Here is a 20,445-nt window from a genome sequence, read left to right as displayed (position 1 = left end):
TATGTTTTGTCAACCATAAACAATACATGACCATGCTGTCAAAATACTTTTGAGAATTAAAAGATAAAAATATTTATAATTTTATATTGAATTGGCTTATCCTTAAAACAGCAATATTTCCAAACTTTTTGACACACACACACACACACACACACACACACTTTGACACACACACTTTGTAACACACACTTTGATACACACACTTTGATACACACACTTTGATACACACACTTTGTGGCACACACTTTGAAACACACACTTTATGACACACTTTGTGACACACACTTTGTGATACACACTTTGATACACACTTTGAGAACAATTAAAAAACTTTTAATTCAGTTAAAAAGTTCGTATTTAATGTCATAGTGTTGCAATATAACCTATAGTTCTGGTAGTAGACTGTAGTAGAACGGTAGTCAAATGCTTTTTCAAAATCAATATAGATTGCTTCCACTACCTTTTACATAGTTGACGTTATCTATATATGGCAGAGCTCCATTTGTTTAATGTTGCCAATATTTGTATGCATGTGAGTCTGTGATTTAAAAACTCAAACTGATGATGTAAAATAAAATTATTTTTTAATGGTTATTATACTTTTAACAATAATTCCAAAACTTTGCAAACAATAATAATTGATTCCAAAACAATAAAGGTTATGGAAATATGTCTGTACTTGGTTGATAGAGAAGAGCTTCCTTTCTTAAGAATTGGACTAATTATAGCTGATTTATAGCATTTGTGTTGTTAATATTAGTCTGCTTTTAACATGTACCGAAATTCAAAATTATAAAAGGAAGAAAATTACATATATTACCAATGACCATATTACAATAAAAACATTTAATCGATATCGTTGACACATTTAGAAATCACGACTTGATCCTAAAGATCCAGTCATGTTTTACTTTTAGCAACGCAATATTAAGTGAAAGTGAAGTTTTTTTACTTTTGCAATATTTTAGCTTCGCCAGCAAGATTCCAAATAGAATAGAGATTAAAAGTACATATTCACGTGATTATATGACCAAAGATGTGTCATGATGAAAAGTGGCTTAGCTATAACAAGCAACAGTACATAAAAATTCTCCGTATGTACATAGTAATTTTCATCAATGAACATCATAAAAGGGAGATTTTTTGATCTAGCTTATTATTATTATACAAACAACCTCACCAATTTCCTGGAGTTGCAAAATATAACTTTTGTACCAAAGTTTAAAAATCTTCCAAAATAACATAGTTATTTTGGAAGACTTTTAAACCTCAAGTATGTTATTATTATTCAAAAATAACATAGTACATACACTGATTACTTATTAAGACTTACAGTTTTCCAAATGGAACCATTTTGAAAACTGTAAACCATTCCGTCTTCGCCTGTTCCATTATTCTCTCAACGTGAAACGTTTAGATAATTATTTTGAAAACTGTCGTGAATTTATAATTGTCGGGATCGAAGACTCGAAAAAAAGATTAACTTTCGATGATCATTTTTTTGACATCTGCGTAGGTACTTACGGACTAGTCAAAATGTAGCTTTATAAAAACTTTCTGCTCTTTCAAAACGTTTTCCAAATTTACAAACGCAGTACACTTTGGCCCAGCTGCATTCTTTTTTACGTGAATGAATACTTGCGGTTTATTAACAGGCCAGACTTAAGCATTTCTGATGGCGATAAAGAGGTTTTAAGTATTGAAAATTTAACTAAAAATGCCAAAAATATAATTTTAAGTTGTTGTTATCGCCCACCAAATGGCGTAATTGAGGATTTTAATGCCTTTTTACATAATGATATAATTAAAAAAAATTCACATGAAAAGAAATTAAACTACATAATTGGTGATTTTAATTTAAACTGTTTTGAATACCACACTAATACGAACATTAAAAAGTTTTACAATGACATTTTCGAAATTGGAGCGATACCGTTAATAAACAAACCTACCAGAATATCATCAACATCAGCCTCTATATTAGATAATAAAATTACAACTGACGTTTTTAACTTATCTTTAAAAAAAGGTATAATTAAAAGTGACGTCTCTGATCACTTTCCCATTTTTTTCTCCTTAAACACAAACATCAAAAAAATTCTACACCATAATAAACCTTTCATCAAACGTTTTTTTACGGAAGCGAATTACTCTGCTTTTAAGGAACAATTATCTTTACTTCATTGGAAACATATAGATTCTAATGATGCTAATTTAGCTTATAATTCGTTTTTAAAAACATTTTTTGAAATTTATGATATTAATTTTTCTAAACATAAAATACTAAAAAAAAAAAAATATTTCACGCCACCATGGATTACAAAAGATTTCAGAAAAAGTTCTAAAGTTAAGCAAAAGTTGTATATAAAGTATTTAAAAACGAGAACATTAGAAAGTAAAACAATTTATAAGAATTACGCTAAAAAATTTGAAATGCAAAGAAAAAATTTAAAAAAAAGATACTAGATAAATTTACTAGAAAAATATAAAGATAATTCAAAGCAAACATTTAATAGAAATTACAGGCAGTAAGAAATTGAAAGCTAGCTCTTTACCTAAAGCTATTAAAATTGATAATAAAATATTTGATGATTCAGGAGTGGTAGCTAATAAAATGAATGAATTCTTTACTTCAGTTGGACCAAATTTAGCAAAACAAATTTCAAACATAAACAAAACAATAAACAGATGTAGTTTTCTTTTAATATCTTATCTAAATTCTTTTGAATTGTCTTTTGATGAATTTGATAGAGCTTTTAAAATGCTAAAGTTAAATAGAGCAGTCGGTCCTGATGATATTAATGGAAACATTGTCATTGATTCATATGATATCATAAAAAATATCCTTTTTAAAATATTTAAATGTTCAATTCAACAAGGAATTCTTCCTGATGAATTAAAAATAGCTAGAGTTTCACCAACATTTAAAGGTGGAGACTTACTTAATGTTAGTAATTACCGTCCAATATCTGTTCTCTCTGTTTTCTCAAAGATTATAGAGAGAATTCTTTATAATAAAATTTTTAATCATCTTTCTCAAAATAATATCCTATACAAAAATCAATATGGGTTTAAAAAAAATAACTCCACTGAACACGCTATACTCCAAATAACACAATATATTTCTGAATCATTTGAAAGTTCCAAATTTACTTTAGGCATTTTTATTGAGTCGTCTAAAGCCTTTGATACGATAGATCATAAAATTCTTTTTAAAAAACTTAAATATTATGGAATCTCTGGCAATGTTTTGAAGCTTTTAAAAAGTTATTTAAGTAATAGAAAGCAATTTGTTCACTATGACATATCATCGAAATCAAACTTGTTAGATGTAACATGCGGAGTTCCTCAAGGGTCTGTCCTAGGACCTCTCCTATTTCTAATTTAATGACAATTATGTTTGCTGACGACACGAATTTTTTTCTATCTCATAGTAACATAATTACCCTATTTCAAAGTATGAACATAGAATTAATTAAAATTTCAGAATGGTTTAAATTAAATAAGCTTTTTCTTAAGATTGAAAAAACAAAATGGTCTCTTTTTCATCCATACTACAAAAAACATCTTCTACCAAGTGAATTGCCTGCTCTTTCAAATTAAAAGAGTAACGGCTACAAATTTTTTAGGGGTTTTTATTGATGAAAATCTGACATGGAAAAAACACATTGAAAACTTATCCTCTAAAATTTCCAAAAGTATAGGAATACTATTTAAAATAAGAAGCATGCTAAATAAACATACTTTAATTCAGCTTTACCACTCTTTTATTCATTGCCATCTAAACTATGCTAATGCGGCTTGGGGTAGTGTAAGTAAAACTAAATTAGAACCACTTTATCGCCAACAGAAACATGTTGCACGACTTATTAATTTTAAACATCGATTTTATCATGCTAAGCCTCTTTTAAACGAAATGAATATTCTTAATATATATCAACTTAATATTTTTAATGTATTGTGTTTTATGTTTAAATGTAAGTCTCGCACATCTCCAATTTCTTTTCACAATTTATATTCTTTAAAAGTTAAAAATAAATACAATTTGCGTAATGAAAATTTTATTCTTCAACCAGATTTCAAAACTAACTTTGGTAAATTTTGTATTTCATTTAGAGGAGCATTTTTATGGAACAAAATAGTGTTAAAACTTTTTGATTTCTCTCATGAATGGAACTTTTTCTTATTTAAAAGAAAATGAAAGCAATTCTTTTCTCAGTTGAAAACATTCTGATATATTTTTAAGTTTGTTTTGTTTTTTATTAATACTCTTAGGAAATATTTTATCGTAATTTATATATACGAAATCTTTTATCTTAACTTATATATATATATATATATATATATATATATATATATATATATATATATATATATATATATATATATATATATATATATAAACGTATATATGTATGTGTATTTGTGCGTATTATTTGTATGTGTATATATATATTGATGTGTAAGTATATTTATTTACATGTTTGTATGTTTAAATATGTATAAATAATTATATTTGTATTTATGTGTGAATATTTGTCTATGAATTATTAAAGGATTATTTATTATTTAAAATCTGTTTAGCCGGTTCTCGATGACAAGATCTTATGATCTTCTGCGAGTATCCGCGTTCTTGTTGTAACGTTAACAAAATTGTAATTCTGACTATACGTATTTTATTCATTCTTATATTGTAAAACTTATTTTGAATAAATAAAAAGAACAAAAAAAAAAAAAAAAAAAGCTGCAGTCTGAGGGATCTAAGTTTGAACAGAAGCATCTGGCGTGGATACCAAGTTTGCTCTAAATGCATTGATGGTTAAATTTTTTTGGAACAAAGTCATTTTTGTCAAGATTTCCTAAATTACGGTGCAATCTGCGTTGGCCTTCTATTTTCTTTTCCTGTAAGTAATGCTAACTGCTGAAAGAAAGTTAACTCAATTAAAAGTCACAAAGACCGATAAAAAAAAAACCTTTTGAAAAGTGTTTTGAAAGTCAAATCAAATGCTTTGGTAGGGCATAAAATGATTTTTACGCGATTGTGAGAGATTGCCTTATGTTTGAACTTTTACCCCGGAAATATCATTTTAAGTTAAGTGTTATTTTATATTAAATATGCGCATTTTATTTTGACATTTTAATTTTTTGGTGTTTCCAAAAAAAAAAGTAAGAACTTTTACATGATTTTGGGCAAAAAACGCACAACCTAAGACAAAATAGAAAATTTTGATCTTATTTTTTGTAAGATATTTTTTAAGATTTTTAGAATCTTATACTATAAACCTGAAAAGTAGAAACTTAGTGATTTCTATTTTTTTCAACGTGGAAGCACTGATCACAGCTATCGTAACTAGCAAATCAGTCACCAAAGATAAAACAGGTAAAAGAATATCTTATATGGCATATACTACGATATCGATATTTATTTAGTTAAGCAATTACTGATTAATAACTAATAAGTATAACAATGAATTATATTAATCTTTTCAAAATTTATTTAAAAATCAAAAAACAAAAAAAAAACTTAAAAATTTATTCAAATTAAATTTTAACAATTTATTTATTAACAATTTTTAGATGAGTATTTTTGACATCATGAAAAAAGAAAAAAAATGCTCAAAAATTGGTCTTCATAAAACATCTTAGAGCATAGTAGAGCAGTTTAATTGTTAAAAAATTTCAAACAACTTTAACAGAAGTTTAACAGTTAACAAATGTAAAATCGTTTTAATCTCATAAAGAATTGAAGTTGTAAAAAAAAATTTTTTTTATTGTTAAAACAATTTTTATAGATAACAATTATACGATATAAAAAATATTCTACACGATGTATATATATATATATATAGTATTAGAAATAAAATCTATAGAATTTATATATATATATATATATATATATATATATATATATATATATATATATATATATATATATATATATATATATATATTAAGAAGTATTAAGAATATTATGAAATAGTTTAAAAACTGTTTCAAGTTCATAAAAATACTCAAAAGTTATTTTTCAAAGTCAAGTTGCCCACCAATCGGAAACGTAATAATAAATAGTTCCTTATTAAGAAATGTCATGAAAAAACATTCAACCACATAACACTTTCGGTTTTATTATATCATCCCCCAAGCTTCTAGTCCAGCACACTTAAAGTCTTCATTACCAGATAAAGTCAAATTATCAAACGTTCGACAGGAATGAGATCGTCCTCTGTCAAGATCTTCATCAAGCCATAACCCAAAAATACCACTAAAAATATGTTATATATTTACATTTTAATTGACATCTTTAAAGAGTTTTCCATAATAGAAGATTTTTATTTAGTTAAACCTTTAATAGTCTACTATTTAGTCAAAAAAAAATTTGACCAAATAAATTCCAAATCAAATAAAAATAAACCGTCAAAAACTTTCGCAGTTTGATCACAAAAAAATAAAAAGGAAAAAACTTATTTCTTCATTTTTTTGCAATATACTTATTTTTGTTTTAACTATTGAAAAACGAAACTTTAGTATTAATGGTAACTTTAGTATTAATGGTAACTTTAGTATTAATGGTAACTTTAGTATTAATGGTAACTTTAGTATTAATGGTACAATGATGTGAAACAAAATATAATTTTTTTATTACGCGATCTAAGCGTGTTCTATAATAAAACGCAAAAAACTGATTGATTGAATATAACTCACAAAATAATTATAAGTCCAGGATAAATAATAAAAATCTGCAATTTCAGATTGCGCATTCTTAAACAAAAAACAGAACTAGAACTCAATAATTTCAAATGAGAACATCTACTTTGACCGAACTTTCATCATTTCAAATGAGAGCATCAACTTTGACCGAACTTTCAATACCATCTCATAAGTTCGGTCGCTATATTAATCCTAATAACGTATCACGTCAAAGATAATGAAACCTAGTTTGTAAATGTTGCTTTATTGTTTAATGGTGATATAATTTCAGGTAATACCAATATTCAAGGAGGGCATTGTCTCAGGCTCTAAAAAAAAGTCTTTTAGGGCGTCAAAGAAAACAACAAGGAGTACATAACGAAAGCCTTACATAAGGAGTACATAACGAAAGCCTTTTTAAGTATAAAAATTATAATTTTTAATATTTATTATAATTAGTCAACTATCTTATGACTTTACCCTTTATCACTTTTTTTTTTTAGATCCCCAAAGATATCCTTACGGACTTATCGCAGAGCACCGTGGACTTTCGCTACACCACTGGTTAATAAGATTAAAAAGATATTTTTCAATTAGGCTAAAAAGAATTTTTCAATTAACATAAAAAATGCTAATTTGCTTTTAATAAGTTTTTTATATTTAATGACAATTCTTGCACATAACGTCGACCAAAGTAGAATAGCAAGATCCACAAACCAATCGTCTCAGGATTCGCAACGCATCCATAATTGTTGTTGAGCCCCCAAAAAATGTCATAAGCTTTACATTTTTTAATTCAAAGAACCATCAGATTTGTAGTGTTGACATATAGAAGTTGCTTTAGGTTCTAATATAGTTGGAATTTTGATTAATTCCACTCGTTGCCGTTTCTGTTAATTAATAGTAGGTTTCTTAAACAAACCAGCTTCCATTGCCAAACGTTTTTGAGTCGTATTTGAATTAGCCTCCTGTTTTTTTTATCTCACGCAAAACCTTTCTAGCTAGTATTTTGTTCTTCTTATTTTGTGCCATTATTTTCTTATTTGTAAGTTCTATCAGCTTCCTTAGAAGTCATAATGTAACTTTTCAAGAGGCCCATGTTTTAATTAGAAACATTTAGCTTTGACTCTGATACGGATGCTTTGGGCATGCCAGCATGTAAAGCATTTAAAATTGATGTCTTTAAGTGCTCATAAGCAGTTGTGCAGCATGTTAAAGGAGGCCTTTGTTTTAATGAGCTCGAAGAAGTTTGTGTACTTGGAGTTCTATACTTTTGTATACTTAACGGAATTTCTGGAATTGCGGTTACTGGTATAAGCAGTGTTGGTAAGGCTTTAGTACTTTGTGCAAAAATTGATTCAATAGATAATTTTTTATTTAATTAGTTATTTTTTACCAACACAACAGAAAAATACCTATTGCTATTAAAAATCCAGCTAGATTGCGTTACACCATAGGTAACACCGTTTTGCCCGTCCTGAGAAACCATTTGGACATTAACTTAAAATATACCTTATAATTGACTGGTAAAATTTATTTCAAAACAGGTTAATCTTAAAATTATAAACAAATTTTTTATTCAAATAAAATTCCATGGCAAGTATCCATTATAAAAATGTCAAAATTAACTGGTAAATTTACAGGTAAAGTTCCCTGTAAATTTATGCAATCGCAACACAAGTTCATATTCACAAAGTCAAATTTTTCACAAATAAACATTTTACAACAATCTTGCTATTTATCTCTTTCGCTGTTTATCCATGAACGACCGAAGTTAGAGTATTTCAAAATTTTACTAATTTTCCTTAAAAAAAGTAGTTTATATTCAAAAATTATTATTATTATTTTTTGGAATTATAATTAATATGGTGATTCTTAATATTACTAAGATTAAACTTGATCATTTATTTGAAAACTTTGCTTATTTTAGATTTTATGAGTATAGTAATAAGAAATATTATTAGAGAAAAAAAAGTTTGTGCAATTTGAGTTTCGAATGCCTTTCTTATATTTTTTCTTAAATGACTGAAGTTATATGGTGACCGAACTTAAGCGATTTTACAGTACACACACACACACACACACACACACACACACACACACACACACACACACACACACACACACACACACACACACACACACACACACACACACATATATACAACCTAACCCCCAATACAAAAAAACTTGTAAAATCGCAGGCAAAAATTTCAAATATTGTATGGTTAATTTATAGATATTGCAACGTATAAAATATAAAACATATAATCAGATGTTACTACATGAGCTAATTAAAAAAAAAAATATTATTTCTAAATAATTCACAATATTTAAATTTCAAATTGTTGCATAAAATTAGAGTGCAAAAGAATATTATACGTAATAATATTATTAAGATATTTAACAATATTATAACGACAAAAGCAAATACAACTCATATGGTATAACATAAAATATCATATATAATAAATATAATATATAAATATAATATATAAATAAATACAATATATAAATAAATATAATATATAAATAAACATAATATATAAATAAATATAATATATAAATATAATATATGATTAAAAAGTGTTGAGACTAAAATAAACATCAAAATACATTAGAAATTTTACATCAATATTTAAAACATTTTTTATCATTATTTCAATTTAAGTAGAAGTTAATACAAATCTTTCATGATGGACAATGCAAAGATATCTAGTATGTTGTGCATTAGATGGAAATGTGTGAGGTAAGAGGTATTGCTCTTGATTTGCAATTTGCAATGGTCTTTGGATTATCTGATGTATTTTACCTCTCAGTATTGTTATATTGACTTTGTTTTACAAAAATATTTTAAATAAATTTTTAATTTGTATTTTAAAGCTAATTTACAGAATAAAACTATTAGTTAATTACAGCTAATTTACAGGAATAGTTTAAATAACAAATGAAACTTTTTATGTAATATTATTACTACATACTATTACTACTTTAGCATAACAATTTTTAGAATAGCAGATAATAAACATGATGCATCATGGGGTTTATACAACTAAAATTTACGCACCAACTTTATACAACTAACTTTCACATGCAAAAATATAAATAAATAAAAAAAAAGCAAATAAAAAAAACATACTCGCCACCACCAATAACAAAACTATTTTTTGAGCCTTTTATAAAAAAGTTATTTTTTCCAGACCACTTGTAAATCTAAAACAAATATTTTTTGTCAGTTAAAATTTTTTTTACACAAAAACTAATAAAATAATAATAATAACAAAAAAAAACCTTTAGTTTTCCATCTTTAAAAGAAAACAACATTGATTCTCCATTGCCGTAAAATCCATCACTAATTTTTGGAGGTTCTGACAAAAATGAACCAAATACCTGTATGTAATTGATTATTTTTAAAATAAAAAAACGTGCAAAAACAACACATGTGCAAAATACAAACTTTCAATTTAAATAACAACAACAAATATTTTTGACACATTTATTCAAATTTGACACATTTTTATTTGTGATTAAAACTTTTAACTTTTATGATTCTAATAATTATATCAGTTGCTGACTCAGCATCTTTCAAATTATTGACAGCATCTTTCAAATTGTTGACAGCATCTTTCAAATTATTGACAGCATATTTCAAATTATTGACAGCATCTTTCATATTATAGACAGCATCTTTCAAATTATTGACAGCATCTTTCAAATTATTGACAGCATCTTTCAAATTATTGACAGCATCTTTCAAATTATTGACAGCATCTTTCAAATCGTTGACAGCATCTTTAACAATCACATCAGTTATTGACAGCATCTTTGAAAAACATCTTTTGTAAAAATGATTGTTGTCAGGAATCATTTAAAAGTTTTTTATAATCAACTTTTTAAAACATTTCTTATAAGATTTGTTGTTGGAAACAACTTTTTAAATATTTCTTGTTGCATCAGCTTTTTAAAACATTGACAGTTGTTTTATTTCTTTTTTAAATCAGGTATTTTATTTTCTCAACTTAGGTCATAATGCCAAACCACTCTCATTGGTTTTTTTTATTTATGGCTCACTTAACTATCAATTTAACTCCAAGCAATAAACTTTTCAAACTCCAATCAACTTTTATTAAAAATAAAAATTAAATATACATTGATTAAAAATTTATTTTTATGGCTGGTTTTTATCATTTCATACTTAGTTTTTTAGTATTTTACAAACAAATGAAAAACAAACAAAAATTAATATATAATGAAGCAAAAAAAAAAAAAATTACCACATCTTTTTCATCTTTTATTATAATGAGAGCTGGAGATTCATATGACTGAAAATTTCTGTATAAAGTTAGCAAACTAATTCCGTGAACTGATGTACTATAAACAAGTTCCCAAGAATGACCTACTGCTCGTGAAGGAAGTCTACGGTATAGCTAAATAAACAACATATAAATATTAATATTAATATACTATTGATAGTATTATTTATTATAATAAGATACATTATTATGATTACATAAAAGAACTTATTTTTTGGTACTAAAAAAACAGAAATTAAATTGCAATCTGGAAATTAAAATTGAATTTCAGTCTGGAAGACAAAATTGTGCAATGTGCAGTGTCAGTGCACATTGCAAAGTCAGTGCACATTGCACAAAATACCTAAAAGATTGTGCATTGATATCTTTATGAAATATTTAAGGTATTTTAAACTTTTTAAATGTTTTATTTATTATCAACATAATTTTTATTAGTCATTATTACCTAATATATAAATTGTTATTACTCTCATTAATTCTCTTTATCTCACCCCCTCACTCTTAAATATACCCGATCAAAGACTATTATTTGAATATTGTCTTGGAATTTCTAAAGGATTTGTCAATCCCATATTTTTTAGAAGAAAAATTGATCCACCAAACAACAAAAGATGGTTGACTTGAGCAATTCGAATCATGGTTTTGTGTACTCATACTGAAGCACCAAGTCTAGATCATGTAAGGCTTGTGAATTTTATTGTACAAATGTATGCATACATTTGGTTTCTTATCAAAAGGAAGCAAGGTGAGGAAATACAAAATATTTGTTTTTAAAATCTAAAAAAAAATTCATATTGTCTAATGCCTTAGAACATTTTATATTGTATACTTAGAGATGAAGATTGTAACATAAAGGAACAGGCATTACTAGTCATTAAAAAACTCAAGATAAGTAAAGATAAAGAATGCCGTGTTACAAATATTGCTAATGTTGACATAAACTTTCAAGCAACTTCTTGGACAGAATTAATTGACTTAAAGAAAAGCAGTGAACCGGTATCAACAATATGGTTGAAGGATGACAAAATCGATGCACTAATTGCAACTAAAGAAGTTCCAAACCTTCCTGAATTTCCTTCTCACGCGCAGAGCATAGAACATGCTGTCAAATTAGTTACAGAGGCTAGTCACCAAGTATATGGCAGGAAGCTTGTCATAAATATATTTTGACTAAACTAAAATCCACGGAAATTCAACCATATTTTGAAACTAAAAATGACTTTGTGGTTTTTAATAAATTATTTTGCATTTAATGTTAATAAAACATCTTTATATGAATGTACTTGCTTTTACTTTTTTGAATGCGACGAATATAAAAGTGTGTTTAGGATTTAGGATCAATGCAGTCAAAATTAAATTGTGCAATTTATTAATCTTTTATTCATATCTGGTAATTAATAATTATTTACATCTAGGATAATCTTGAGGTCAAAATTACTCAAGTTGTTTGTAAACACTTTCAAGACCTATATAACTATAATTATCTAAATCTACTAGTATATAGTTATATAAAGTTTTCAATTAATTGTACTTTAAAAAACTAAACATGACTTACATAAGTAAACTTTGTATATACAGTTTAGTTTTATAAGTAATTTTAAGTTTGCTGTTTAAAACTTGATTGTACTTTATATTAATAGATGTGCGTTAAAATGAGGTATAAAAACTAGCTATTTAAATGTTTAAATGCGTATATTGCTTATATACCATTATATTAAATAAAATTTTTATAATTTATTATCAATTTATTTGTCCATTTCATAATGAATAAATTTACTTGAAAAAATAAACTTTTGACTGGTTTGATTTTTTTATTAATTGATTTTTTTAAATTGCAGAAAAACCTGAAAATTAAGAAAAATAGCATTTTTTTTGCATTTTTTCAAAGTCGATTTTTTATTTTAGATTTTTTTCATGAGCTCATATTTTACCCTGTTGAACTTAATTCCAAGTTACTAAAGTTGAATTTCCAAAAAAATGAAAATCACTCCACCCTAATATGCAAACAAAAAATTGATTAACCTATAAATGTAAAATGCTTTTCAAAAAAATTATTTATAATTTATTTAAAGGCATCATTTCCTCAATATATAAAACTGATAAATTAATTTATCAATATTATTTATACAATATATGTATAAATAATATTGATAATATTATTTATAATATATATGTTTTAAGAAATCTTGCCTCATTTATGGAGCAGTAAAAAAGGGTGGAACAAAACTGTATTTATATCTTGTATTTTAAACAAACAGCTGTTGTTTTTTTAAATATTATTAACTTTATACGCATAACATTGTTTCATGCTATGTATTGCTCGTTGGTGGGATGGGTGGGCAGGGTAATATACTACATCTACAAATAGAAGATGTAAATGTATTTATAAATAAATTTTTATTGCTTTCTTTATCAAATCTTGTTTGTAAAAATATATTTTTTTTAAAAATACAAGGTTTTTTTCTTTTTTTTTAATCGTAGGCTTTGTAAATAAATTTTGTTAAAAAGATATATATTTTGTTTCTTTTTGTTAATATTTTTTATTTTAATTATTGTAAATTTCGTTTTGTTAACAATTAATATTTTCTTTTAATTTAAATCTTTGTAAATAAATTTTGTAAAAAGATATACATTTTGTTTCTTTTTGTTAACATTTTAATAATTGTATATAAATTTTATTGGAAAGATTTATATTTTGTATAGTTTTGGTAACAATTAAACTTTCTTTTAATTTAAATCTTAGCAAACAAATTTTTTTGAAAAGATATATACTATTTTACTTTGCATTTTTTTTTAACTTGCCGTTTCTCCTTAAACCCTTAAAGTTATAGGAGAAGTAAGGGGAATAATTGCCCCCGTAATGTTTGGATTAATGCTATATAAAAATAAAATTGAAATGTGTTTTTTTAACAGTTTATTTCAATAACCACATTATTAGGCTTTAAATTGATGTAATTAAGAAAAAATTTGAACAGTTTTTGAAAATGTTATTTCACAACAATTACACTTAGTGAAAAAAACGGTTTTATCCCCATTGTGAGGCACAACCGCACCCTCACAAATATTCGTTGGGGGTACACTTTTCTTGGGACATTTTTTTTACAATTGTCACAGCTTAGATTATTTTTTTGATTTTGTTGCATGTTTGCATACTGTGTAGGCATTCCTTGTATTTACAATCTGAGTTTTCTCATTCGATATACTCTTAGTTTAATATTTAATCAAAAATTCATTACCTCATAAGATTGTCTTTTGGATAACAAAGCTGAGTTTTCAAATAACTCCAAATCTTCATCTGCATCACTAAACACACAAATGGTGGAACATATAATATATACTTAAATATAATAATATAACTTCAATTTTTATATTTAAGGTTAAAACAAATTAAAACAGTTTTAGAGAGTTTCATCTTTTAAGTTTTTAAACTTTTTAAACTTTACAAACTTTTTATTTTAAAACAAATACTTTTGATAGTACTTGTACTGTTAAATTCTGGAGAAAAAAAAAGACCTAAAACATTTAAAAAAAAATCATTTTCTTACATTTAAAAAAAAGCCGATTTGCAACTAGAAATAAAAATCAATGAAATAAAAACGTAGACAATTTCCTGCTTGATTATTTTTGAACCTTGCATGAAACATAGTTTTAACTATTTAAAAAAGGTTTGAGACTTCTCTTATTGACAAGGAAGAATAGATGGCATGTAAGAATTTAAAGATTTTATTTCTATATTTTCTTGATGATTAGTTACTTTCAGTTTTTTCCACTTTGCAATCAAAGAAAAACAAAATAAAATTTAAAATGTTAAACATTTGAACCAATAAAAAACCATTGTAACAATGGTGACTATTTATAACTTTTAAATTAAAAAGCTGTTTGTCTACATGGTTTTTACCTAGTTTGAAATTTAATAAATATTGTATATGTAAAATATTTAAAACAAAAAGAAAAAATTTCTCACCTTCTTGTTATACTTCCTAAACTGGCTATGCTTCCACTTTTGCTGCTTCTGTTAGATTCATCAGCCATTAACAAATTCTATAAATATGTATATATATATGTTAGAGTATTTTACAAAAGGTGTGCTCAATGCTCTTTAGGAACAGAGCAGTAATGAATTAGTAAGAAAATCATTTATCCTTTTTGCTGATGATTCTTCTGAATGTAATATGTATAATATTTGTATATAAAATTAATTAAGTTTTTTTTTAACCCAACTGAAGATGACTATAAAATAGTCGAATATATATATATATATATATATATATATATATATATATATATATATATATATATATATATATATATATATATATATAAATTAGTAGAAGTTTAAATTTTTTTAAGTTTTGTGATAATGTTTTCTGTTGATGATAACAAGTAAAAATTAATAAATGCCACCCCCCCCTCCTGTATTAAGCACCTAAGAGTTTCTACATTAAAACTCATAGGCAATAAGAGGGAGGGGGGAGGAGGTGAGAGGGAGTCAGGAAAAAGATAGTAGTTTTAGGTGTCCGACCTCTGTATTTAATTAAAGATAAAAAGTCAATTTAAAGTTATAAAGTGTTAATCGTTAACTCAAAGCCAAGATAAATTATTTTCCGTCTTAATTAATAGACTAAATATATATATATAGTAAAGTAAATAAATGGTAGGTATGAAACAGACCTAAAGTAACCCATTTTACGGATCCAGAAAGCTAGTAAAATGATTATTCTAAGATTCAAAAACAAAACAAAAAAGATCACAGAAATGAACACCACTCTCAATTTTCAGCAATGTGAAACAATTCTTGAAACTATAGCTATAATAAATTATTTTTTTAAATTTTAATTCCCTCCTAACAAGGCTGCAAATCCCTACTAACAAGGCTGCAAATAACCACCATTATCTAGGGAGTTACTAGAAAACAAAGAATAGAGTTAAAGAGTAAAGAAACAGTTGCCAGAAGATTTAAAAAGTTGTAGGCTGTATGAGTCAGGAAAACATGAAGATAGGAGAGATTTCCAAAAAAAACTAGATTAATAAAAGTTTTTCGGAGCATGCAGAAACAAATACAGTAAAAGGATGTGACTTTGCTAAATGACAAGTCAAGCAAGAATGTTTTTTAGTTGATGGAATAGCTTCTTTGAGCAGCAAAGATAATATTTGAGATAATGAGATGGAATAGCTCCTTTGAACAGCAATCGTGATTGCTGTTCAAAGGAGCTATTCCATCTAATTATTATCTCATTATTATGCTGTAAAAAAGAGAAAGAGATAAACATTTTGATGATGGGAGAGAGGCTAAAGTTTGGCAGATAGAGCAGGTCCAACTATGTTTACAACGCTTTATAAGACCTTGTCTAAAAGAAAAAGAGCATCATTAGAAGAACCAGCCCAAATGACAACAGTATTTCATACAGAGACAAATAAAAGATTGGTAGAGGTAGAGAATGGAGGCAGGAGTAAGATAATGGCAAGCACGATAAAGAAAAGCAACCTTTGCAGATGCTAACTTTGTAACCGATTGTATATATAATTTCTATGAGAGGTCAGTAGTGAAAGATAATCCAAGAAAACACGAAGAAAAAGACCCAGTGAGAGGGTTGCCATAATTATATAGAAAGTTGATTCCTATATCATTAATGATATAGGATTCAACTTCCTATATCATTAACGTTAAGTTCATTAATGAGTTGTCTGCAAATAGAGCCAAATAAATGTAAGTTTGTCAACAATAGAACCATGAGATACCCCAGAAGTTACTGAAAATGAATAAGAGTGTTTACCTTTAAAGATGACTTTAATAAAGTGGTTAGAAAGAGATGATTTGATAATCTCAAAAACTTTCCCAGATACTATATAAAGCAAACTTATGGAGAAGATCAGCATGCCAAACTTTATTGAAAGCTTAAGATATGTCAAGAACAAAAGCCCTTGCCTTGCCGCCTCCATATAATGCACAATAGTATCTTTTGGTCACAGCAGTTAGCAAGTCAGCCGTAGAACGAAAAAATCAAAAACTGTATTGAGTGTCTGATAGCAAAATATTTGAGTTAAGATGAAATGATAAAAATTTGTTGATCAAAGACCTTGCTAATAATAGTGAGGAGACTGATTAGATAATAGCTGGAAGAGTTGGAATGTTCTCCAGAGTTTTTAAATATTGGAACCACAGATACCATTTTTCCGCATGCAGAAAAACAAGTTTTACTCAAGCACTTATTAAATTATTTTGAAATAATTGAAAAGAGTTCTGGAGAACACTAATGTAAGACTATGACAGCTGTTTGGATCACAAGGAGTAGAAAAGTTTAATTGAGATATGACTTTAGCAACGGGAACTGGAGTGATGTGGATGTCTAACAATGAGATAACCTATTTAATTGGAATGGCAGGAAGATTATGGCCATAAGATTCAAGATTCAAATGAGATGGAATGTTAAACTTATCTTTGTTAATGACACTGTTAAAGATTTTTTAAAAGTCTATAAAGCCTAATCTTCAAGATTGAGATTTAATTAACTGAGAATAATACACCTAAGCATTAGACTGTACTTTTTTACATTTCTTCCAATAATAAAAAGTTTGTTTACAAAAGTATAATAATCATAATAATTATTTTATTTATCTTGACTAAAATTATTTTATTTATAAAACTAATTATAATCATTATTTTCTTTAGAAAGAAATGATTAGACGCACAAGAAGGTAAAAACCATGGAGTAGAATGAGGCTTGACTTAAATCCAACAAGAAGGAATAAAAGCTCCAATACCTGTCTGGGTCCAGGAGGTTATGTAGGAAGTCCAATTATCAGCAGAGAGAGAGAAAAGACATCAACCAAATAACCATTACAAAGAAAATTACAAAAAAAATCCCAGTCAGCTTTAGAATAGTAGTACTCTCGAGTCCATAATACAAGGGGGTGGGAATAAAAGGAGGAGGAGGGGGCTTTTAGTCCAGATTTAATAAACAGAAAGAGGTTGTGGGGGAAGAGGGAAAAAGGGAAAGGGGATTTAATAAAGGTAGGGGGGGGGGGGGATTTTTTTATGTTATGATGTAAGTATTTTTTATAAAAAATTTCAGTTTATAAATCCAAACTAATATTTTTTAAAAAACATGCATAAAACTATTTAAATTTAGTGTGGCTTGCAGTCAAATGCGCATTTTATAACAGCTGTTTTATAATAATTTCAATAGGATTTAACAAGTTTTGTACTTTGGTGAAAAATAAAAAGCTCATTTTTGATAAATCGGGATTTACTTGGTTAGTGATTTTTAAAGCCTGTTTACACGGAAAAATTTTGTTTTTATCGGTGACTGTAATAAATTTTTTCTAATTTTTTTTTTTTTTTTAATTGTAAGTAAAAATTAATAAACGGGGGGAAGGGGAGGGGTCTAAATAAGCTCAGGGTGGGTGGGAAAATTTTTCCAAAAATTATTAAACGCTCCCCCTCCTTCCTTGTATTTGGGACTTGAGAGTAAGTAGTCCGATAAAGAAGTACAAGAAGTATAAGATTTCATTGAAAGAGGTCATTTCATGGTCGAAACCACCTAAAGGAGAACAAGGAGAAACCGAAGTCGAGCTAGAGTCTGAGACAAGACACAAATCAAGGAGTGAACGTAAGTGATTAGGGTTGTCTGGAAAAATGTCACAAAGTTGACTATTAGAGTAAGAAATAGAGAAATACAGAAGTTATGGGCTTTTGTGCCAGCAGGGATAGTGTTGTTAGAGCCAAGCCATTCAGTGTGATAAGCATTATATGTAATGAGTCACCAATAATAACAATATTGGCAGAGGGTAAAGAAAAAAGGGCATGATCAACTTGATCAGAAATTACATCTAAAAGAGTGCAGTCTTGAGAAGAAGGAGAACAATAAATAACAAACAGAAAGGTGATAGAGTGCAGAGGTGCTAATTGGAAGCACATAAAAGAATGTTCATAGGATTTAAACCAGATTTCTCAAAAAATTGGTGAATTGATGCTTAAGTATACAGCCAAGCCAATCACATGACTATTGGAGTCTTTTGCAAATAAAACGGTAGTACCCATCAAAACAGAGATCAGAAGAGGCAAGAGCTGAATTTAAATTAGTCTCACAAATAGCAAGCAATTCTGGTGAATTTTGAAAGAGGTAAGATTCAACTGATGAAAAGCTACTCTGAAGACCACAAACATGTGTAAAAAATATGTTGTACCCTCATTAGGAGATAACAGGAAGAGTCGCATAGCCACTATCAAGGAGGCAAAAGTAAAAATCTATAAATTACAAAATTTATAAAATACAAGCTAAAGCTTGTATTTTATAGATTTTTGTAGATTCTGCTGGTCAACAGAATACTTCTGCTTAGGGGTAAGCAGAAGTAAAATATTGCCTAGAAGGCCTTCAACAAGAATTATTTAACATTTCTATTTAACATAACTTTTTTTTTACATTTAAGTAACCTTTAACATTTAAGCAACTTTTAATTGGCAAGTAAATCTTAAAACAGTTAAATACATGCAGATGTACATTTAATTTAAAAACCACAAAAATTATGACAAGTAAGTTTTTTTTAATTAATAATTTTAATTAATGATGTTTTCGTGTTTTTAACTTTATATAACGTTTTTAAATATATATTTCTTTTTTTTTTGTCGATGGGTTACTCTTAAAACCCATCAAAAAGACTATTAATATATTATTATAAAATCCAGACCGGAATTAAATTTAAATATAAAATCCGGACCAGAATTGTTAGCTGTATGGAAATAACTATTATTAATAGCTTAACAAAAATAAGCTATCAAAAAAACAAGAATAAGCCGATGAAGGTATACTTTTAAGTCCTCTAACTGTGAACTTTTGTCTTTTAGAAAATGGACCGGAGGCATTTCAACCAAAAGGAAAAGACATGTACAGAGAAAAAAACACAGTGAGTGAGAGGACCAAGGAGAATGAAACCTGAAAAGAAGACAATTGGAGCAAGGTAAGGGTATATACACCCTTCTATCAGTAATTTCTGAACATTTTACTCACATGAAATGTACACTCTAAAAACAATTTGTTAGAAAAAGCAAAGGATTTCTTTTTTCCGTTAAATTAACAAAGTAATTCATAACCAAATCACAAAATTAACGGAGTAAATCAAACTATTAACGAATTCTTCAAAATTTCATTAATTCAACGGATTAAATATTCAAATCTGTTGAAAAACAACTGAACTTTTTGTTAAAAAGGGTTTCTATATGAAATTTTGAAGTGCTTTTTCTGTAGATTATATTTTTAAGTCTTGTTTGTTTGATTTAGATTTGTCAATATTTTTGTTCTATATTATAGTTCTTTATTTATAAATGATAAAGTTTTAAAAGGCATTTTTTTTTAAACCACATTTAAGTTGTAGATAAAGGTTTGTTGCAGTAAGTTTAATTTGCCATTTTTTAAATAGCTTCACATTTCGACTAAATGCGAAACTA

At 26.9% G+C, this 20,445-nt stretch overlaps 1 protein-coding gene across 7 annotated transcripts in view; it reads right to left on the bottom strand.

The window, feature by feature from the left end:
- Positions 1-5,518: 5,518 nt before the first annotated feature.
- The window catches only part of LOC101235772 (nuclear receptor coactivator 7), a 78,232-nt gene continuing 63,305 nt past the window's right edge, over positions 5,519-20,445 (bottom strand). For all 7 annotated transcript variants that reach the window (XM_065796548.1, XM_065796549.1, XM_065796546.1 and 4 more), the window contains 6 exons: positions 14,965-15,041; positions 14,237-14,303; positions 10,962-11,114; positions 9,979-10,077; positions 9,827-9,900; positions 5,519-6,262 (listed from right to left, as the gene is read on the bottom strand). In XM_065796548.1, coding sequence (XP_065652620.1) covers positions 6,127-6,262; positions 9,827-9,900; positions 9,979-10,077; positions 10,962-11,114; positions 14,237-14,303; positions 14,965-15,041 — 606 coding nt within the window. In that variant the 3' untranslated portion in view covers positions 5,519-6,126. The remainder of the gene's footprint in view (positions 6,263-9,826; positions 9,901-9,978; positions 10,078-10,961; positions 11,115-14,236; positions 14,304-14,964; positions 15,042-20,445) is intronic.

This window comes from Hydra vulgaris, chromosome 04 (genome assembly GCF_038396675.1).
Source record: "Hydra vulgaris chromosome 04, alternate assembly HydraT2T_AEP".
NCBI classification, from domain to species: Eukaryota; Metazoa; Cnidaria; class Hydrozoa; order Anthoathecata; family Hydridae; genus Hydra; species Hydra vulgaris.
The sequence above is the reverse complement of the archived record's forward strand: the minus strand, read 5'-3'. Positions and strand labels throughout refer to the sequence as shown.